Source organism: Oryzias latipes, chromosome 15 (genome assembly GCF_053564925.1).
Source record: "Oryzias latipes strain Hd-rR chromosome 15, Olatipes_Hd-rR_3.1".
Lineage (NCBI taxonomy): Eukaryota > Metazoa > Chordata > Actinopteri > Beloniformes > Adrianichthyidae > Oryzias > Oryzias latipes.
Window position 1 is genome coordinate 27401837 of NC_136251.1, and position 18858 is coordinate 27420694.

The 18858-nt window shown below is 37.8% G+C and overlaps 1 protein-coding gene across 1 annotated transcript; it reads right to left on the reverse strand.

Moving 5' to 3' along the window:
• Positions 1–937: 937 nt before the first annotated feature.
• Positions 938–10183, reverse strand: kcnk1b (potassium channel, subfamily K, member 1b). Its single transcript, XM_004077438.5, has 3 exons — positions 9375–10183; positions 5705–6100; positions 938–3664 (listed from the first exon to the last, which is right to left on the reverse strand). The coding sequence occupies exons 1-3, from the start codon at positions 9727–9729 to the stop codon at positions 3408–3410; spliced, it is 1008 nt and encodes a 335-aa protein (XP_004077486.1). The 5' UTR covers positions 9730–10183; the 3' UTR covers positions 938–3407.
• Positions 10184–18858: the final 8675 nt, after the last annotated feature.

An 18858-nucleotide genomic window follows, 5' to 3' on the forward strand; every position in this document is an offset into this window, starting at 1 on the left:
AGTTATTTCGGCTTGCGCCCACAGGTAATTGTGTTCTCGCAACACGGATCCAACAAACACTCACTGCTAGTGAGCCGTTTGAGCTGCTTTTGCTCATGAACTTCACAGTGTGGATGTCAGCTCAGTGCCTCAGTGGGGAGAACTGCCTGTGTGTCAGAGGTAATTACTCTTCTAAAGGAAATACAGCTGCTGAATAAAACAAAAGCATAACGCTATTACATTCCCTCTTCTTTTGCAAGACATTCACTGCTGTAGATATAAAGCACAACATGCTCTGCAGCAATGACATGAATTATGCATCTAAAAATGATTTTATGTAAAGAAAATTCTGTTCTGCATTAAAATCTTAGTTCTTTCCATGTCCTATATAATTATTAAATTACCTCTGCCTTGTAAACAAGCTCATAGATTAAGTCTGAGCAATGTTTTCCAACCCAAGTAAATAAATCATTTCCAGGTAATCAATTTGTTAGAACTCCAACTTCAATTAGAGCTCTCTTCAAAGATGTACCTTCATTTCTAATTCAAAAATGAGCTGAAAGGCTAAGTTCCTGAATACGCCTGCTCAGTTGTCTTTACGCCCTTTCAATTAATGGCAGAAATGTAATCCCCTACTAAAGCATCCAAGTATCAACACTTTTTTTTCTGAAGCTGCCCTAGTCCCTGCAGTTAATCACTTCCATTCTTCTTTTTTTCCGCTCTTCTTTCCGACTCATCCGAGTGGATTCATGCAAACAAAAGCTTAACTGTTTATCACAGACCCCTGCACTTACTCCTGTTCATCTAAAGGAACAATTTTATGGTAATTTCCCATTATATAATCACGCGTGTTGCCTTCAGAGCACATTTCCCATGAGCCACTGCAGGATCAGCCAGTGTCAAAAATCTTTAGGGTACTAATCAGGCGAAAGGAAGAAAAATGAGGACAAAAGTCGGATTAAATAACAATGAAATGACATTTTTATTTAAGATGTACTGGCATATTACAATCTGAGATTTTCTTAGTTGAAGTTGAGCCAAAACTTAAGACAGTTAAGAGACAGATCTGTCCTTTAATTTTAATGTGAAAATGAATCCATTCAATATATGTACAAGAACATTTCATTTTTTCTCAGCTTAAATAAATGGTTTCAGTGGTTGACTATTCCTCACAAAATGACAATTTTCTTGGAAATAACCCCCAGAACTAATACTTTAATCTTTAACTTAGACAACCAGCATGAGAAACAGAGTTTTGCGGGACAAAAGCTTCAATCAACATCAAACATTTGTACATTTACAGTCGGAATTACAGTTCACAGCTAAAAAGAGACGATGGCTTTAAATGCAGGCACATTTCTTAACCTTCCTTTTTCAGTGTCAATCAATAACAGAAAAATAAAGGTAACCATGAACAGAACAAATCCAACAAATACCTGAAAAAGATCATTTATGAGCCTCTGTCATTTTTGTTTATGTTTATATCATTAAATCTCCCTGAAATGTGCAGACAGATATTACATCAGGAGTATATCTGATGCAATTTCCAGATTAAAAGGGAGCTTAAATCCTAAGAAAAACTGTTTTATTGAGGGTTATGGTAAACAAAAGGCAATTAAAGCTGACATTGACAAGATCATCCAACATTTTTCCTTTCAGAATTCAAAACTTCCGCAGGGGTTTTCAGAGTTTTTTCAGCTGTTTTGGACATTTGAATACAGACGTGAGAGGCTTTGTGGTAAAAAAAAAAAAAGTATTTTAACCACATTTGGGTGGAAAAACAGCTCTGCGCCCTTTGGATTTCTTTCTGCAAGATGCCCTTTAGATAAAAGTCTCTTGAATTTAAAACTGATTCAGGATTTGAGGCATCTGTCAAGTCTCCTTCATTCTATTGAAGGAACATTTTCCCACTATGGGAAATAAAATCCCAATGTTTTACATTACTTTGAAAGGACAGCAGGGTGTGACAGAAAAACCCATTTTACCAGTAAGTCCATGATCCTAACGGCTATGTTCAAGTGTTTTTTCAGTACAACACAAAGTCCCTCTTTGAAAATGTATTACTCAGTCTTCCATAGAAATAAAGAAAAATGCAGATTGTGGTTTAAAAATGAGCAAACCTGTGATTAAGTCATTTGAACTATTTTGCAGCTTTCCCTTCTTTTTGTAGGGTTTTATAATCACCTTCATTCTGACATTAGAGTCCAAATACATTTGAACACATTTGAAATCTCAAAAGCAGATGTCCTCACAATTCTTCTGCATTTTGAAATCCTTTTTTTTTTTTTTTTGCTAAATAAATAATGACAGCGTGTTTTCAGAAATCGTGTTGGTCCTGGAAGGTCAAGTTTTCCCAAGGTGCCTTTTTTCAGAACACAGCCTTATTTCCACTCGACGCACTTTGTAAACCTTCAGAATATACATTTTTACATTCAAATGTGGTCAAGACAGTGAAAGGCGTGTAGAGGCTCAGCAGCAGCACGATCCACTGCCTTCCCGTCAACAGCGTCATGAGCAAACACGCAACAGCTCTGTGGTTTTGGGTTCCCCTTTGTAAGTGGGGGGGACCTTCCTTCCCTTTATTGTCAGTGAATCAAAGAGCTTCACACTAAACGTGCCGAAAACAGCTCTACAGTATTGTGAAGTCGTGAGCTTTACAACCCTAAAAAATGAAATGCAACACCCCAGGAAAGATGACAGAAACGTAGTAGCAGCCGCTTGAACGAACCCTGTAATTTACATTTTAAAGTCATCTTCTAAATTCTGCCTGTACAGTTGTTTTAAACCAAGCTGTGCTCCTAAATTTTGATTTATAGATGCTCGTTTAATACTGAAAGCAAATGGAGCCTGTTCAGACTGTTAAGGACGAGCTTTAAAAAAAAAATCCTAGCTAAAAGACGTACCTCATCCTTCATCTTTTAATTAAATGTTACCATTAAAAACTGAAAACATTTCTAAAAAAAAAAAGAACACAAAAAGATACTACAGCATATTACGAGTACAATACTTCAACCAGTATTATATTATCTGTGAATGTTTTTCAGGATTATACTTCTTATCTTGCGTAGACCTAAAATATTTATCCTGCTTTTATTTCTACATGAGTGTCAAGCATCGATCTATACAAAGGTCTTCATGGCACAACAATGTCTACAGTTTGCAAAAGGAGTTTCTTCTTTTCCATGGGCAGCAGGTAAAGCAAATAATGTGCAATAAATAGGATTTATAAAGGCTGTTATCGTCTGTCAGTAACAGAAATTGTGTTGATTTCCTTTTTATTTTTTAATTACTTTATCTTTTATAATGCGTTTGCTGCGGTACGATGGAGACGTCTCGACCACATTTTGAACGTATTGGTTTGAATCTTACGGACTGCTGTTGCGTAGGTGGAGACGGGCCCGATTCATCTACCTCCAGCCTCCGTGGTTTTACTGAATCATGGGATCGTCGTTGGGAGAGACCAGAGTTGGGACGCTGACGAAGGTTTGGGTTTTCTCCTCGTTGTGGGCTGCAGTGCTGTCAGACACGGTGGTGAAGGACAGGTGATCGTGCTCCAGGATGTGGACGCGGTCCTGGGGCTTCTCCTTCCTCAGGTAGAACATCTTCCTCAGCTGCTTCAGCTGCTGCAGCTCGCAGAAGGTCTCCAGCACCACCAGCATGACGATCAGACCCAGAATCAGGTAAACTGAGGACACAAACAAACAGGCCAGGATTTAAAGAAACAGTACAATCTGTTGAGATCAATCAAAAACGGTATTACCAGATTTATCAGCGATTTCAACCTTTTTTCAACCATGTAAGGTAAAAGAAATTGGTCATTTTACAAAGGATTTCCGGTATTAAAACAATAAAGGCATAAAAAAAGACATAACAGTCATGTTTTGGTCTAAATTCTTAAAAATAAAATAAAGTAAATTATTAATGAAAATAAATATCTTTATTAAAATAAAGATAAAATATCTGCAAAACGATTTTGCAATGAAAAAAAGTAAAAGAATAAATCTACCACTCTTTTTCAAGCAATTAATCAAACTATTTGACAAACAGTATATTTAATGGACTAAATGGTTTGTACATGTATAACTGCAAATATGTCTATGATTTAGATGAATTATATTGGCATTATTTTCAAACTTATTTATGACTAAATATCTTAATTAGGTTTGATACATCAGTCTATATTTGTGGTCTATATTTTGTTTTGGTTGGTCAAAAATAAACGAATTCAATTAGACACTAAAGCAGATAGTTTTTTAAATTTAGGACTCTCAAAATTGAATATTCGGCTGAATTCAAAGTCAACTACATACATTTATCTTGGATAATAATGTATTTTATTACAAATGTTAAGTTTTTCGAATGCTGTCAAGTACCTCTAGGACTAGATTTGATCATTTTTAAGAGACAATAGCCCAAAGAGGGAAATATAAGGAAAATAATACTTGCAGCTATTTTTAACAGGGGTTTTTGCAAGTCACTGTTCAAACTGAAGCTGCTTTCTTGTTCCTTTACAGGTTGTTTTTCACACTGACACTAGGTGGCAGTAGTTCACTTGTCGTGGAGGCTTTGCAAGGCAGTGTAAGAAAAACACAACCTTTTTAAATCTTGCACATCTACTGTCTGGTGTTTCTTGACCTATTTATAAAACAATATCCACAAATGACTGTCAAGTCATGGAAAAAAACGAGAAAGGGACAACTGTGTGCATATGGTATTACATATTCAGCATACATGTCATATTTGCTCAGCTCGATTCTCTCAGTCTCCTGTCTTATATCCTGTATACTAACGGTGCCTCTTCCTAACCAAATATTTAAAACTCCATAAAAAGACGCAGTGAAAAATAAAAGGAGGCGTCATATGTGCAAACACCTTCTGTCCAAGCCTTCTCTGTTCCCGGAGGTTGGCACATTGTTCCTGCTAACTGACGTCATTTCTGTAGCCGCTGCGCACCGCACACCCACATGGCGCATGCTGGAGACGCTTTAGGAGGGGAGCATTCAGCAGTCATGCATGCCCACAGCTTGTCAAGACTCTCTGCTCCCAAAATGATTTTCATTCTAGACGCTCTCAGGCAGCGAAGACAATCTGTCACACAAATCACCCAGGAAGTGAAGTCAGTGCTTTACCGCTCCCCAGTAAGCTGTATTTCAGTTTTATGATGGCTTAAATAAGAAAAAATATATATAAAATTTGCATTAATTGGAAAATATCACAGGTTTTAAGTGGTTTAAAAGCCAGGGAAATTGTCTGTGGTTGTTTAGCACCGACTTTCACAGTTTAATCTACTTCTAAAATCTTTATGAAAAGGATGTTCATCCTTATCTGTTATGCCTTGATCTATAAAAATAAGCTGTCCTGAGATCTGCCTGTCTAAAAGCATTTTGGAGAGAAAAAAAATAATGTTTTGTAAAATAAAATATGTAAATAAAAACATCTAACTATCCTGCATATGGTTAATATTTCCAGAAAAGTAGTTGAGAAATAGATCCATTATCTGAGTCAAAGGTCATGTCATAAATCACCTAAAGGTAACAGTTTCATGTCAGTTAATCATTACATCTCAGTGAGCTTTGCTTTAAATCCAGAATGGATTTCTGTGTAGAGGAAAGATTTTTAAGGTTGTCTTTTTTGCTGAATTTAGTACAAATACAAAGAAATATACATTTTTTGTTAGCAGAAATTAAAATAATGTGACCGTCTTCTAGCCATGAGATAAACTCACCAGTGATGCCCACTTTGTAGAGCTCCCTGAACTTCTGGTTAGCCGCCTCTCCAGGTACGTAGTCTCCCAGACCAATGGTGCTCAAAGAGATGAAGCAGAAGTAGAAGGACTCCAGGAAGTTCCAGTTCTCCTCCAGCGCAGAGAAAATAGCAGCGGGGATGAGGAAGAAGCAGGAGACGGCCAGCATGGCGAGCAGAGTGGCGTGTACGATGGCCACGAGTGGCTTGGACAGCCCCCAGCGAGTGTGTATGTACACGACTGGCCTCCGCGTGGTGAACACCATGATCCTTTGCACCACAGCGGTGAGGAAGAGGAGGGTAAAGGGAATGCCAATCACAGAGTAAATGATGCAGAAGGCCTTCCCACCATCGGACAGAGGGGCTGTGTGACCGTATCCTGTTGAGAAAAAATAGACACAAAAATGTTTGGATTACTTAAAGATACTCGGAAAAATTATGAAGAACATAGTTCACACATTACGAGTTTATAGACGTATTTTACTGTGAAAGGTATTCGTTATACCATCTAGTACCTGTTGTGTACTATCAGAGGATTTCAAAATCTAGTTTTCTCATTGATGTATGTTTGTAATCATAACAAATTGACTATTTGCATATATTCTGCATTATTTGGGAAAATCAAGTAATCATTAAAGATGAAAATCATGTTTTTAACATGTTCTTGTGGCATTTTCCTAAAGTATTTCTTTATTTAAATCATTGTCAATTAGGAGCAGACAAAAAAAAGCTGTTTGAGAAGGAGCGCATTTGTGACGTAGAAACTACAATCGGCAGACGACACGCTCCCTGCTCCGCTCCATTCCGATAAATCCACTTGCAGACAAATAGATCCATGTATGTTTTCATTTTCCTGGTCATTTTCCTGGAACACCAGCGGTCCCGCCCACAACTTTAAGGGGGAATTTCCAATGAACTCCTGCTGCTCTGCAGAAACTATGTCCCAAAAAACTTCTTGGGTTTCTTTTATTTTGGCTAAAAACGACATAATCATAGTTAAAAGATCCCTGGGAACACTTTGAGTAGTGGGTCTTTAACTGAAAAGTTTCTACTTTTAGGTATTTACTGTAAGCCAGGGATGAAATCAAAACACAAATAAAAGCAGTTTCACTTAAATAATCCAAACTAGAATAAAAAAAACTAAGATAAAGACAAAGGAATTAGGCATTCTTGGTGGGATTATATCAATTCGCTTCCTTCCACTCCCTTTCAAGCAATATTTACTTTTATGTCTAATTATCCAAAGTTTGATACGTCACGGTATGAATGCATGACTGTAGATTGTTATGTTTTTTGTTTATTATTCTTATTTAATTGCTTGAAATAAACCATTCAAATCAAAATATTTTTTCACCAGCAAATACCAAAAAACTTCTCTTGTAAGCACTTTTCATAAATCAGCGTTGCTGTGGAGAGTTTTGTCATGAAACCTTTTTCCTTTTATTTTCTTTTTTTTAATCATTCTGATTTCAGGACTGTTAACCTGCCTGCGAACTGAGTTGACTCTCCTTTCCTCATGAAAAGCTTTATTGCCATGTTGCTGATTTTTTTTATTTTCAAACTTTTCATGAATGACAAAAATACCAAAGATTTTTAGTTGTCTTTTTTTTTTTAAATACTATAACTTCCTATTGTGCGTCTCAAGGATTTACTGGGATCCTTTATTATCTCCCATCTTCATGTGTGCTTTGAACTTTGACACAGCTGGCAGAGAACAACCAACATCAGCGACCAGACTCCATGTGGAACAACCTTCCTCATTACTAGTTTCACAGTTTAAATTGACGGCCCATCTTGTTTGGCCTAATTTAAGGGCAGAAGGAGCCGAAGATGTCATAAAGCAGAGACATCTGAGATACAAATGTAGCATTTAGGAGTACTTTCAAATGAAATATTTTACTACTATGTTAGAAAAAGTATGCATCTTTTAGACCTGGGTGTTTGCCTTCAATTCCACTATGAAGAAATATTTAAATATTTCTCAAATTTGATACAGCTTCAAACATTTTTTACCTAATTAGTTATTTAAAAGAAAAAATGTGGAACTTCCATTGATAAAGTAAGAAATATATTCACAATAGAAAATTAATTACAAACATAATTGGGTAAAAAAGGAAGAAAAAAAACAGAATTGCTGTTGCATTTCCTATGGGACAATTGGATTTTTTTCAATCTGGCTATAATATCTTAACCTTATATCTTCAAGGCCTTTTACTGATACTAAGCTGTTAAAAAAGTGAAGCGAGAAAGTAAACAGCTTGAAATGAAAGTCTTGCTTCTCTAAGTGCCACTAAACCACAAAACCTCTTCAATTGATGAAGACGTTGTGTTGTCCGTCATGGATCAGAACAGTCAGAGAAGGTCCTGGCTTTGGGCTTGAAACAAGCCTTTTTGAAAATAGCATTTTCAAAGTAAAAGGGTTATCTTTTTAAGGTCAAGACTGATTAGTGGTGTGATTTTCTTGAAAGCATTCCACTTGCAGGCAGGCTGCAAAGTTCATTAGGTAATGCTGAAAGCTGAATTTTGTTTTACAGCTCTTCTTCTATCAGCACTGACACAACCATGTCCCAGAAAACTGTAGAAGAGTCTCCTGATCTCATGTTTTAGGACTAGTCTTACTTCCCTGTGTATAGGGGAAGAGAGAAAAACTCTTCCTAAATGAAATGAATCATTAAAATAAAACAGTTTGTATCACAGTCACCCTGTTTTCTGCATGTTTTTTAATGCAGCTTAGCTTATTGATCATTTTAATACTGTTTTCAAGTGACGAAGTCCATGTTAATAATGCAGTTTGTTTAAAAAAAAGGCTGGAATCACAAAAGCAAAGGAGAGTAAAACCTTTAAATGAAGCATTTCAAGTTCCAGTTTGTGTTAAATAATACAAAATGTTGAAATGACAACAGGACTTAATTATAAATTCACAAAAATACAGTTTAAATGCTATGTGATATAACAAAGTGCCACAAAATATGTTTACAATGGGATAAATGCAGGGTTACACCCCTTTGAAGGATAAAGATAAACAAAAGCTTAACAATGTCTGGGAATGTATGTTGTAACCTCTGTCACAACACAAAGCGCAAAAAGAACCCAACAGTGTGTCAAACTAATAACTAATAAGTAGGGCTGGGCTTAAAAAAACATTTAGTCAATTCTAATATGTATTTACTTTCAAAATCGCAATTTCTTCACCTTTCTTTCACTTTTTATCAGTTTACAACATTGGTGCTTTGGTGAATTTGTTTTTCAAAAAGGAAAACAAAACTGGCCATATTAATATTAATCTAATTTTTGATCAAATTTGATGAAAAAGTACATCTAAACAAACCATAAAGTTTGGGAATCTAATTCAAATAAGTTAATAAAACACCAGTAATCAACTGTATAAAAACCTAAACAATAACATATTTTTTCAAAATAAAGTATGCAACATTTTAGAAATGTGATGCTATGCAGGTATAAGGTTATTTTCTCTGAACATTCTTATATTATTTCGTTTAGTCAAAGCTTAAATAATGAAAAATGTACTTTTTTTTACTAATTTGTGGTTCTATTTTGGCCTGATGGGGCCTCGCGGGAAGCAGAGCTCGTGCGTGTTTACACTGCAGAGGCTAGCATCACCATCATGCAGGCGAGTCGGCGCGGTGACCTACCTGTGGTGGACAGCACCGTGCTGGCGAAAAACAGGGCAGAGGTGAAGTCCCAGTTCCAGTTGGCAGAGGCGTTGTTGAGGATGGAAACCCCATAATTGCTGGCCTCCAGGGCTTTCTTCAGGAACCTCTCCAGCCTCTCCTCCGAGAGGCAGTCGTTTTCTTGGAGGAACTGCCTTTTGATGGCCCGTAGCTCCTGACGCAGGAGGTCTTCATAAGGCAGCTCCACCGAGGAGAAGACCACGGCCCCGAAAATTAGATAAAGGATATAGCCTAAAACTAGCGATAAAAAATACCACATCGATTTGTGATTTTGAATTAAACGAACGCAAGAATTGCTGGCGAGTGACTGGAGCATTTTTAGGAGGTGCGGGATCGCTGCTACGCTACGTTACGACGTCTTGTTCGTTTAAATCGAATCAAAATAAAACAAATCTCCCTCAAACTCCCTCAACGCGAAGGGTTTTGTTCAAATGGTCATCCTCTTCCTCGTCCGCGAGACCTGCTGTTGCTGAGGCTTTCAGGTACAATCGGAAAGATGATACACCCACTCTGACGTGAGCTGCGTTTAGACAATTCTTTTTGATAACTCAACTCGGAGCTACTCTATTCAGCTAATTATTTCATGAAATTGCCCCACAAATTTTCCCTTTGTATTTGTGCCCCTAAACTATTCAAAATATTGGGATAAATCCCACATGGCGCCTTCCAGATGTATTTATTGTCTTATTTCCGTACACCGACACCCCCCGTGAAGTGGTAGCAACAAAACCCGTGACGTCAGAGCGTTTCGTCCTCTCCCTCCAGGTAGTGAGTCCTGTTTTAGCATCTTTTGTTTCTACAGAGTACAATGCAGACGCCAACGTGCCGCGGGCAATGCCGTCAGAGGTCTGGAGGAGGGTTGAAACTTAAACCCCCCGAACAGGCCACGCAGATGAAATGTTTAGGAGAAAATGAGACTCTGAGAAACAGGTTTCAGACAACAAAGGAATCTGCCCCACTTTCAAGTAGACTTTGCACCTACATCATGAGAAATGCACGGTTGTTTTGTGTGTATGAATACAAATTTTCTGCTATTTTCTTTAAATATATTGTTTTAAATTTTCTTTTTTATCCTCAATTTGCATAATTGGTTGCCAGGCATTTATATAGGACAATGCTTCTTTCTGTTATTCTTTTATTTTTTGGCAATGCTTCATATCTTCTAAGTAAAAGGCCATCTTATTTTTTTAGATATATTTTTCAATAGAAAGTGACTATTATCACATAATTTTTTTAAATGTGTACGGCCAGTACTAAACTTTTTTCTTGACCGCACGGACCCGGAACAAGGGTTAGGGTTAGGTTAATCCGCGCGATCAACAACAATGTCCAGGCAATGCATCAATGTGCATCTTGGCCACAGGTATTACATATGGCCAACATGAATTTCAATCAGTTTTTGTGCTTGACCGCTCGGAAGTGCGTGCAAATAACATTAGCCCTTTGGTTATCTTACACAATAATTTCACAAAAAACCTGAAACAGTAGAAAAAAAACTCGATTCCAATTAAATATTAGGTCATTTTCTTTCTGTGAAAATCACAAAAATTGAGATTAAATAGTTGTTATGTTTTATAACAAAAGTATGGAGCCCTTAAAGGAACATTTAAGTAAAAAGAAAGTGCCAGTTGCTTGTGAATGTGAGAAAAAAATCTAGCGGTAGTTCTCACCAGAAAGTAAGTCGCACGCATGAGTAAAGTTAGAACTAGTACTGGTATCTGGTGAGCCGATACTTTGCAATACACACAAGAAACCTACTTTTTTTTTTTTACTTCTAAATATGGCCCTTTAGGGGTTCCGTAAAAAGATCTATGCAGACACAACATAAATTCACAAAACAAGGACAAGGTGAAATCAATTTGAAAAAAAAGTGTAAAAACCCAGATGAATCTCAACTGAACTATACAAAGTTCCAAGGATTTATTTCAAGAAGGATCACATTTATGAGTCAAAACTCTTATTTTTGTTTTAAGCAAAATAATTCAAAGCTAAAAACGTTTTGAATCATTTACATTAAATTTTGAATGAAGACAATGCTAATGGCGGGAGGGGGGTCAGTTCCATTCCTGCCTTTGTGAAAAGGGACCACTGAGGGTTACCAATAAAAGAATTTGAGTCCCAGAAAAAGATGCATCAACAATAAATTTGTCTGCTGAAGAAATTTGGGATGAAAACACGAATTTTAACATTTACATGTTTGATTTTATTATTTGGTTCTGTAAACAATCTAACATGTTTAAAGTTAAAAATAGAGAGTTGCCATAAAGCTTACAAAAGTCATTTGTTTTTATTTCAGAAGATGAAAGTCCCAAAAGGAGAGATGATTTTAAGTTTCAATTTGCTCGGACTACTTTAAAACAAACATGATAAACTTTTATTCAAGAAAATAATTGTTAAGAAGAAACTTGAGGAATATGTTAAGTTAGTGTTGTGCGTAATAGCAGGTGGTAAAAATCATCTGGTATTGTATCTGTTTCTTCCTTAAAGATTTGAATAGGGGCAGAAATAAAAAAGATTTTACTTTCTTCGCTTCTCCTTTCGACTCCTATGTGTGGACTTATGCTGTGTATTGAATGTGTTAACGTACTGTGGTATTCATTCATAAAAGGAACTAATAAACAGAACAAGCAAAAAACGTACATGTGCATGAAACCTACTTATAAAATTAGTAAATTTTGGCTCTAGTGTTCAACATAATATTAGATATTAGCATATTTTTAACTGTCACAGTATACAGACCACCAACCCCTCCTTCCTGTTTTATCCAAGAATTTTCGGAACTTTTATCATCTCTTCATATTAGGTACAATAGGATTTTAATTACTGGTGATTTTAATTTGCATGTTGACAATCATGATGATATCTATGCCTGCGAGTTTTTAAATATTCTAAACAGCATGGACTTTCAGCAGCATGTCACACAGCCAACTCACAACAGAGGACACACCCTGGACATGGTCGTTACCTATGGTCTGTCCACTGGGGTGTCCTCTGTTGTTGATTTGGCCATATCAGACCATTATTGTGTGTTTTTTACTGTCACCAGTGAAATCCAGCAGGAAGCCTCAGTGAGAACTGTGAGGAAACGGTATTTAACTCCTGAAGTGGCTGCAAGTTTTATTGATGTTTTTAAGCAAACTCCTGCTCAGATTTTACCTGCACCCTGTGATTTTATTGTTGATCATTTTAATAACAGACTTCAGTCTTCCATAGATGCAGTGGCTCCACTCAAAACAAAAACATTAACAGCCACTCCTAAAATGCCATGGAAGACTGACGACATTAAGGGTCTGAAGCAGAACTGCAGGAGAGCAGAGAGAAGATACAGGAAGACAAAATTAATAATTCACAAAGACATTTTTAAAGAACAACTCAAAATCTACAATAACTCAGTTAAACGGGCCAGAACCTCCTATTTTTCAAAAATCATTTCAGAAAATAAAAACAACCCCAAATTTCTTTTTAAAACCATTGATATTTTAATAAACAAAGACTTCAACAAGTCCTCCATGCCATCATCTAATGCTGCATGTGAGGACTTCGCAGACCACTTCATGGGTAAAATCAATGCTATAAGATTAAACATGTCATCTATGCAAAACACGGATCTTAACAGACCTCCAGCATTGATTTTACCAGAAGAAACACTGGGGAGTTTTGTACTGGTTGACGCAGAGATGCTTGGTCGAGTTGTATCCCAAGTAAACACTACAACCTGCCTTTTAGATCCCATTCCCACTTCACTTTTTAAAACATTTTATGGATTCTTTGAGTCAGAGCTTTTAAATATAGTAAATTGCTCTCTTCAGACGGGGGTCTTCCCTTCTGCCTGTAAGACGGCGGTGGTGAGGCCCCTTCTGAAGAAGAGTCAGTTAGATCCAAAAAATCTGGATAACTATAGACCCGTATCCAACTTACCATTTTTAAGTAAAATAATAGAAAAAAGTGTCGCAACTCAACTGCATGAGTTTTTAAATGCCCAAAAAATTTTAGAAAAATATCAGTCTGGTTTTAGGAAAAGCCATAGTACAGAAACGGCTCTTTTAAAGATCGTTAATGATCTTAGATTAAACTATGACTCTCAGAAACTTTCTGTCGTGGTGCTGCTGGATCTTAGTGCCGCTTTTGATACAGTAGATCACCAGATTTTATTAGACAGACTTAGTAGTCTAGTGGGCCTCTCTGGAAATGTTCTTAAGTGGTTTTACTCTTACCTGACAGATCGACACTTTTATGTAAGTATGGATACGTGCTCTTCAAGAATCCACGAAATAAGTTGTGGGGTTCCCCAGGGGTCGATTTTAGGGCCAATACTGTTTAATTTATATATGTTGCCTCTTGGGGGGGTCATCAGGAGACATGGCGTTGACTTTCACAGCTATGCTGATGATACACAGCTTTACATCGCCGTGTCTCCTGATGACCTTGAACCGGTTAACACTCTTTTAAACTGCATTTTAGATATAAAGTTGTGGATGGCAGAAAATTTCTTACAGCTTAACCAGGACAAAACTGAAGTTTTAATCATCGGTTCTGAAGACAAGAGAGAGAAGATTTTACCACATCTTCATAATTTTAAACCTTCTCAATGTGTGAGAAACCTGGGCGTACTTTTTGACTCTGAGCTAAATTTTATCCCACACATTAAAAATGTCGTTAAGACAGGATTTTATCATCTTAAGAACATTGCCAGAGTCCGCCCGTTCCTCTCTCTTGCCAGCACAGAGGTACTAATGCATGCTTTTATTTTCAGTCGTTTAGATTATTGTAATGCCCTGCTCTCTGGTTTACCCAAAAAGTCTATTTCAAATCTACAGCTATTGCAGAACTCAGCGGCACGAGTTCTGACGAGAACCAGAGGGCGGGAACACATTACACCGGTTTTAAAATCGCTGCATTGGCTCCCTGTGCGTTTCAGGATTGATTTTAAAATTCTTTTAATGGTTTATAAATGTTTTTATGGTCTTGGGCCTTCTTATTTAAATGATATTCTTTTAAAATATGAGCCCTCGCGGACCTTGAGGTCCTCCGGTGCTGGCCTCTTAGTTGTTCCCAAGGTGAGGACCAAAACTTATAGTGAGGCTTCGTTCTGCCATTATGGTCCTCGCCTGTGGAACGGCCTTCCGGAGAGCCTCAGGGCTGCAGAGACTGTAGAGGTTTTTAAGAAGAGGCTCAAGACCCACCTTTTTAATTTAGCTTTTAGTTGATTTTAGCTGCTAATTTATTCTATTAGTTTTAGTATAGGCTATTTTATGTATTTATTTTAATTTTATGCATCTTATTCTCAATTTTATGTTTTCTTTTGTTTGTTTTTTTGTTTTTGTTTTTTTGTTTGTTCCTCCAGGGCTTGCCGGCTTGGTCAGCGGTTGTTGCTGCAGTTGTTGCCCTTGCTGGGGAAGCTGGGGTCTAATTTTACAGCTTTATGGCTGTGAGGGGGACCCCGGTGTTGTCCCGGTCTGGGTGGGCACTGTGGCGATGTTCCGTTGGCCGGGCTGGCTCCTGGTATGAAAGGATTCCCAGATACTGTTTCCTCACAGCAGAGCCAAGCCATACTTGTTTGTTTGTTTATTTATTTATTTATTTATTTATTTTACAGTTACATAGTCATAATTCATTGTACGTGGGAGCCATGGGTCATGTGGTTTAATGGAGGGAAGTGGGAAGGGTGAAGGGTGGGTTGGGGTTTTTATTGTAATGTTGTGTGTTTACTGTTTTTAGTGTTAAAGCGCTTCGAGCTGCACAAAGTGCATGAGAAGCGCTATTTTATAAATAAAGTTTGATTTGATTTGATTTGATATGTATTCAATAGTGTTAAAAAGGAAGTGAAGCAGGAAAAATAGATTTGACATAATGTAATAAACTACACTTGGTGGTGTATCATACTTTACCTTTTAACTACTGGGCTAGCTTAAGCAGCTGACTTACCTGTTGTCCCAGCTTCACTTTGTTGCTGAAGGAGTTAAAAATTTAGAAGTGTTAATTAAAGACTTTTACCAGATCATGATATTGTTTGAACTGGTTTAATTTTTTAAATGATTCTGGAAAGTGTGATTAGTGTTTGTCTCATCGTTTGTGCCCAGATGATGTTTTTACATTTTTTAAAACTCGCTGGTTGTGATGCAAGCTTGCCTTGGAGCACTAAATGAAGTATTGCTTTTTTCTTTTTTTGAAATTCAAGTGTCAAATAAAGTATGACTCCTACCTCAAAACATTTCAGAATGTCACTGTTTTGTTATTTAGACAGCGGAAAACATTAATTTGGCTGTAAAATGGCCGTGTTTTAAGTAAAAACTGAAAGTGAAAAAAAACTTAAAGACAGATATTTGTAACACTGCTGAGAATCCATCTGGCATTTCTTACTCCTCTGAAAAAAGATGTTGAAACAAAATAGCTATCAAAGCTTAAAATGTAAAAAAGAAAGAATAATAACAGATTTAGATAGATAGATAGATCGATAGATAGATAGATAGATAGATAGATAGATAGATAGATAGATAGATAGATAGATAGATAGATAGATAGATAGATAGATAGATAGATAGATCGATCGATCGATAGATAGATAGATAGATAGATAGATAGATAGATAGATAGATAGATAGATAGATAGATAGATAGATAGATAGATAGATAGATAGATACTTCATTGATCTTGAGGGAAATTACATAATTCTTTTACCAGTTACAGCAGTTGATTCTTGCACTTTTTCAACTGCATTTGTAAGAGCCTCTTTAACCGATTCACTTTAAAGTACATCGATTGGAAATACTTTAATCATCTCCTAATTCCATAATTGTATGAAACTGTCAGAAGCATCTGTGGCTGGCATGGTGGTTGATGAAGAACAAGAAAATTATCAGTCAAAAATAACCCAACCACCACCCCAACTGACAAAAAGGTTTGCCAAGATATTGACAACTACTAACAGAGAATGAGTATAATTAATGTACTATTACAGAGAATTGTTATTTCATTCTGAGGATTTACATGCCTTATGAGCAGCATTTGAGCATACTTATTCAAGGCAAAAATTTAGGTAATCAAACATATTTAATGCCACAGTACAAACTGAATGACTTATGAGACGCTCAACATAAAAATATTATTTACAATGAATAAAAGTGAATTTGAGAAGGGCTGCCAACTTTGGTCAATCAAGAGCATCTGGGTTAAATTATTAGAAGAGGAAAACCACTTAGATGTGTTTATTTTTAATATAAGAAGTCTACAGTTCAATAAAAGCTAAAAGAAAACAAAGTACCTTTTCATCCTCCTTGAGTAACCACAACATATTTTAATTTGCTAGTCCAGGGCTGATTTAAATGTGTATTTTTTTGAATAAGGTAATATCAGGAGTTACCAATGTGAGGTATGCCTTTGAAGACGGTTATTAGAGCTCCACCTGGAGGCGAAATGTCTGCCTCCTCTGGAATAAAGATCATCAACAAGTTTGCTGATGTGTATTAGAACAAGGAAGCAGCAAGGAAGTATTTTTGAATGACTGTTATTTAAATTTGTATCAGATAAGAAAGAGAAGTGTGGTCTGTAATAAAGGAAACATGTGTAGCAGTGGTACGCAAATGCAATATATAAATATAAAAAAGGTTACTTTATTCTGCTCATGCACGTAAAGGGGTTCTGTTCTCTTCATTAGTAATGAAGTAAGAAGCAAGCAGCATTTCAGGCTTTTTTTCTCTCAACTTAATTAAACAAAGGTTTAGATTATGAAACAGTCTTCAAAGTCTTAAGGGGAAAAAAATGGTATAAAGTGATGCTAAAAAGTAAATTATTGGTGAAGAAAACATAAAAGTTCACAAATAAATGTAGCTCCTGCACAAAAGCTGCCTCTATATTAAATATGGGCTCTTTTTGACAGATAAGCCAATATCTGAGTTTCATAAGCATGGCAAATTTGGAAAACTTGAGATTAGAGAAATCAATAAAAACAAGTAAAAACATGGTTTTTACAAGATTTAAGTATTTTCACAATTTGAAAACCATTTTTAATTGACTGAATTATTAGAACCAAGGTTATTTTTAAGCATCAAATGATAAGGTGCCTATTAAGAATAAGTTTTATTATTTTGCCCCCCGCCCAGCACACAACTCTATAAAGGACCACTGAGGCCACCACAGGAAGTCCTGAGCAGCTTTCTGCACACGCCAAAAGACCTCAGTCTCCTCAGCAGGTGAAGGCGACTCTGACCCTTCCTGGACAGAGCATCCGTGTTGTTGGACCAGTCCAGTCTGTTGTTAATGTAAACACCCAGGCATTTAAAATTGTCCACAAACTCAATGTCTGAACCCTGGATGTTCACCGGTGAGTGTGGTGTAGGGGACCTCCTGAAGTCCAGGACCAGCTCCTTCGTCTTGCTGTTGTTTAGCAGCAGGCGGTTAACTTCACACCAGCCCACAAAGTCAGTGATGACCCCCCTGTACTCCTGCTCGCCCCCGCCCCCGATACACAGCCCACAATGGCACTGTCATCTGAGAACTTCTGCAGATGACAGTGGTGGGAGTTGTAGGTGTAGTCCGATGTGTACAGGGTGAACAGGAGAGGGGAGAGCACAGTCCCTTGAGGTGCCCCCGTGCTGCAGACCACCACATCAGACACACAGTCATGCAGCCTCACAAACTGTGGCCTGTCTGTGAGGTAGTTGAAGGTCCAAGCAGTAAGATGTTGGTCCACACCTGCAACCTCCAGCTTCATCCTCTGCAGTGAAGGCTGGATGGTGTTGAAAGCACTGAAGAAATAAAAAAAAACATCACTATGTGTCATGCCACAGTGCTCCCAGGGGGACTCCAGGTGAGACAGGGCCCGATGCTGCAGGTAGATGATGGCGTCATCCACCCCGACGCCTGGCCGATGTGCAAACTGCAGCGGGTCCAATGCTGAGCTTACCTGGGTGCGGAGGTGACTGACGATGATCCTCTCCATGGCCTTCATCGGGTGAGAGGTTAAGGTGACAGGTGTGAAGTGGTTCGGTTCCGTAGGACGAGGTACTTTTGGAACCGGAACCAAGCAGGAAGTCCTCCAGAGGACCGGTACCTTCTCCAGTCTGAGGCTCATATTAAATATGAACCCCCCCCCCCCCCCCCCCCCCTCACAGATCTGGTCTGCACACACCCTGAGGAGCCTGGGGGTGATGTTGTCAGGGCCTGTTGCCCTTTTGGCCTTCTTAACTCCATCCTAATATTATTTAGAGTGAGGCCGAGGGGGGTGGAGGGTGGGTGTACGGTGGCTGGTCTGGAGCTCTGAGTTGTTGGGGGGGGCCCTTTGCTTCAGTTGGAAGAAGGGCAGAGTGGCCTGCTTGGTGCTGAGGTGGTTACAGCTAAAGCTGGGAGGAGCTGCCTGAGCTGGAAAGGTGTGAAGAGGGGGCCATGTGGATGGAGACTGGGGGCTGGGCAGAATCAAATCTGTTAAAGAACAGGTTCAGTTCATTT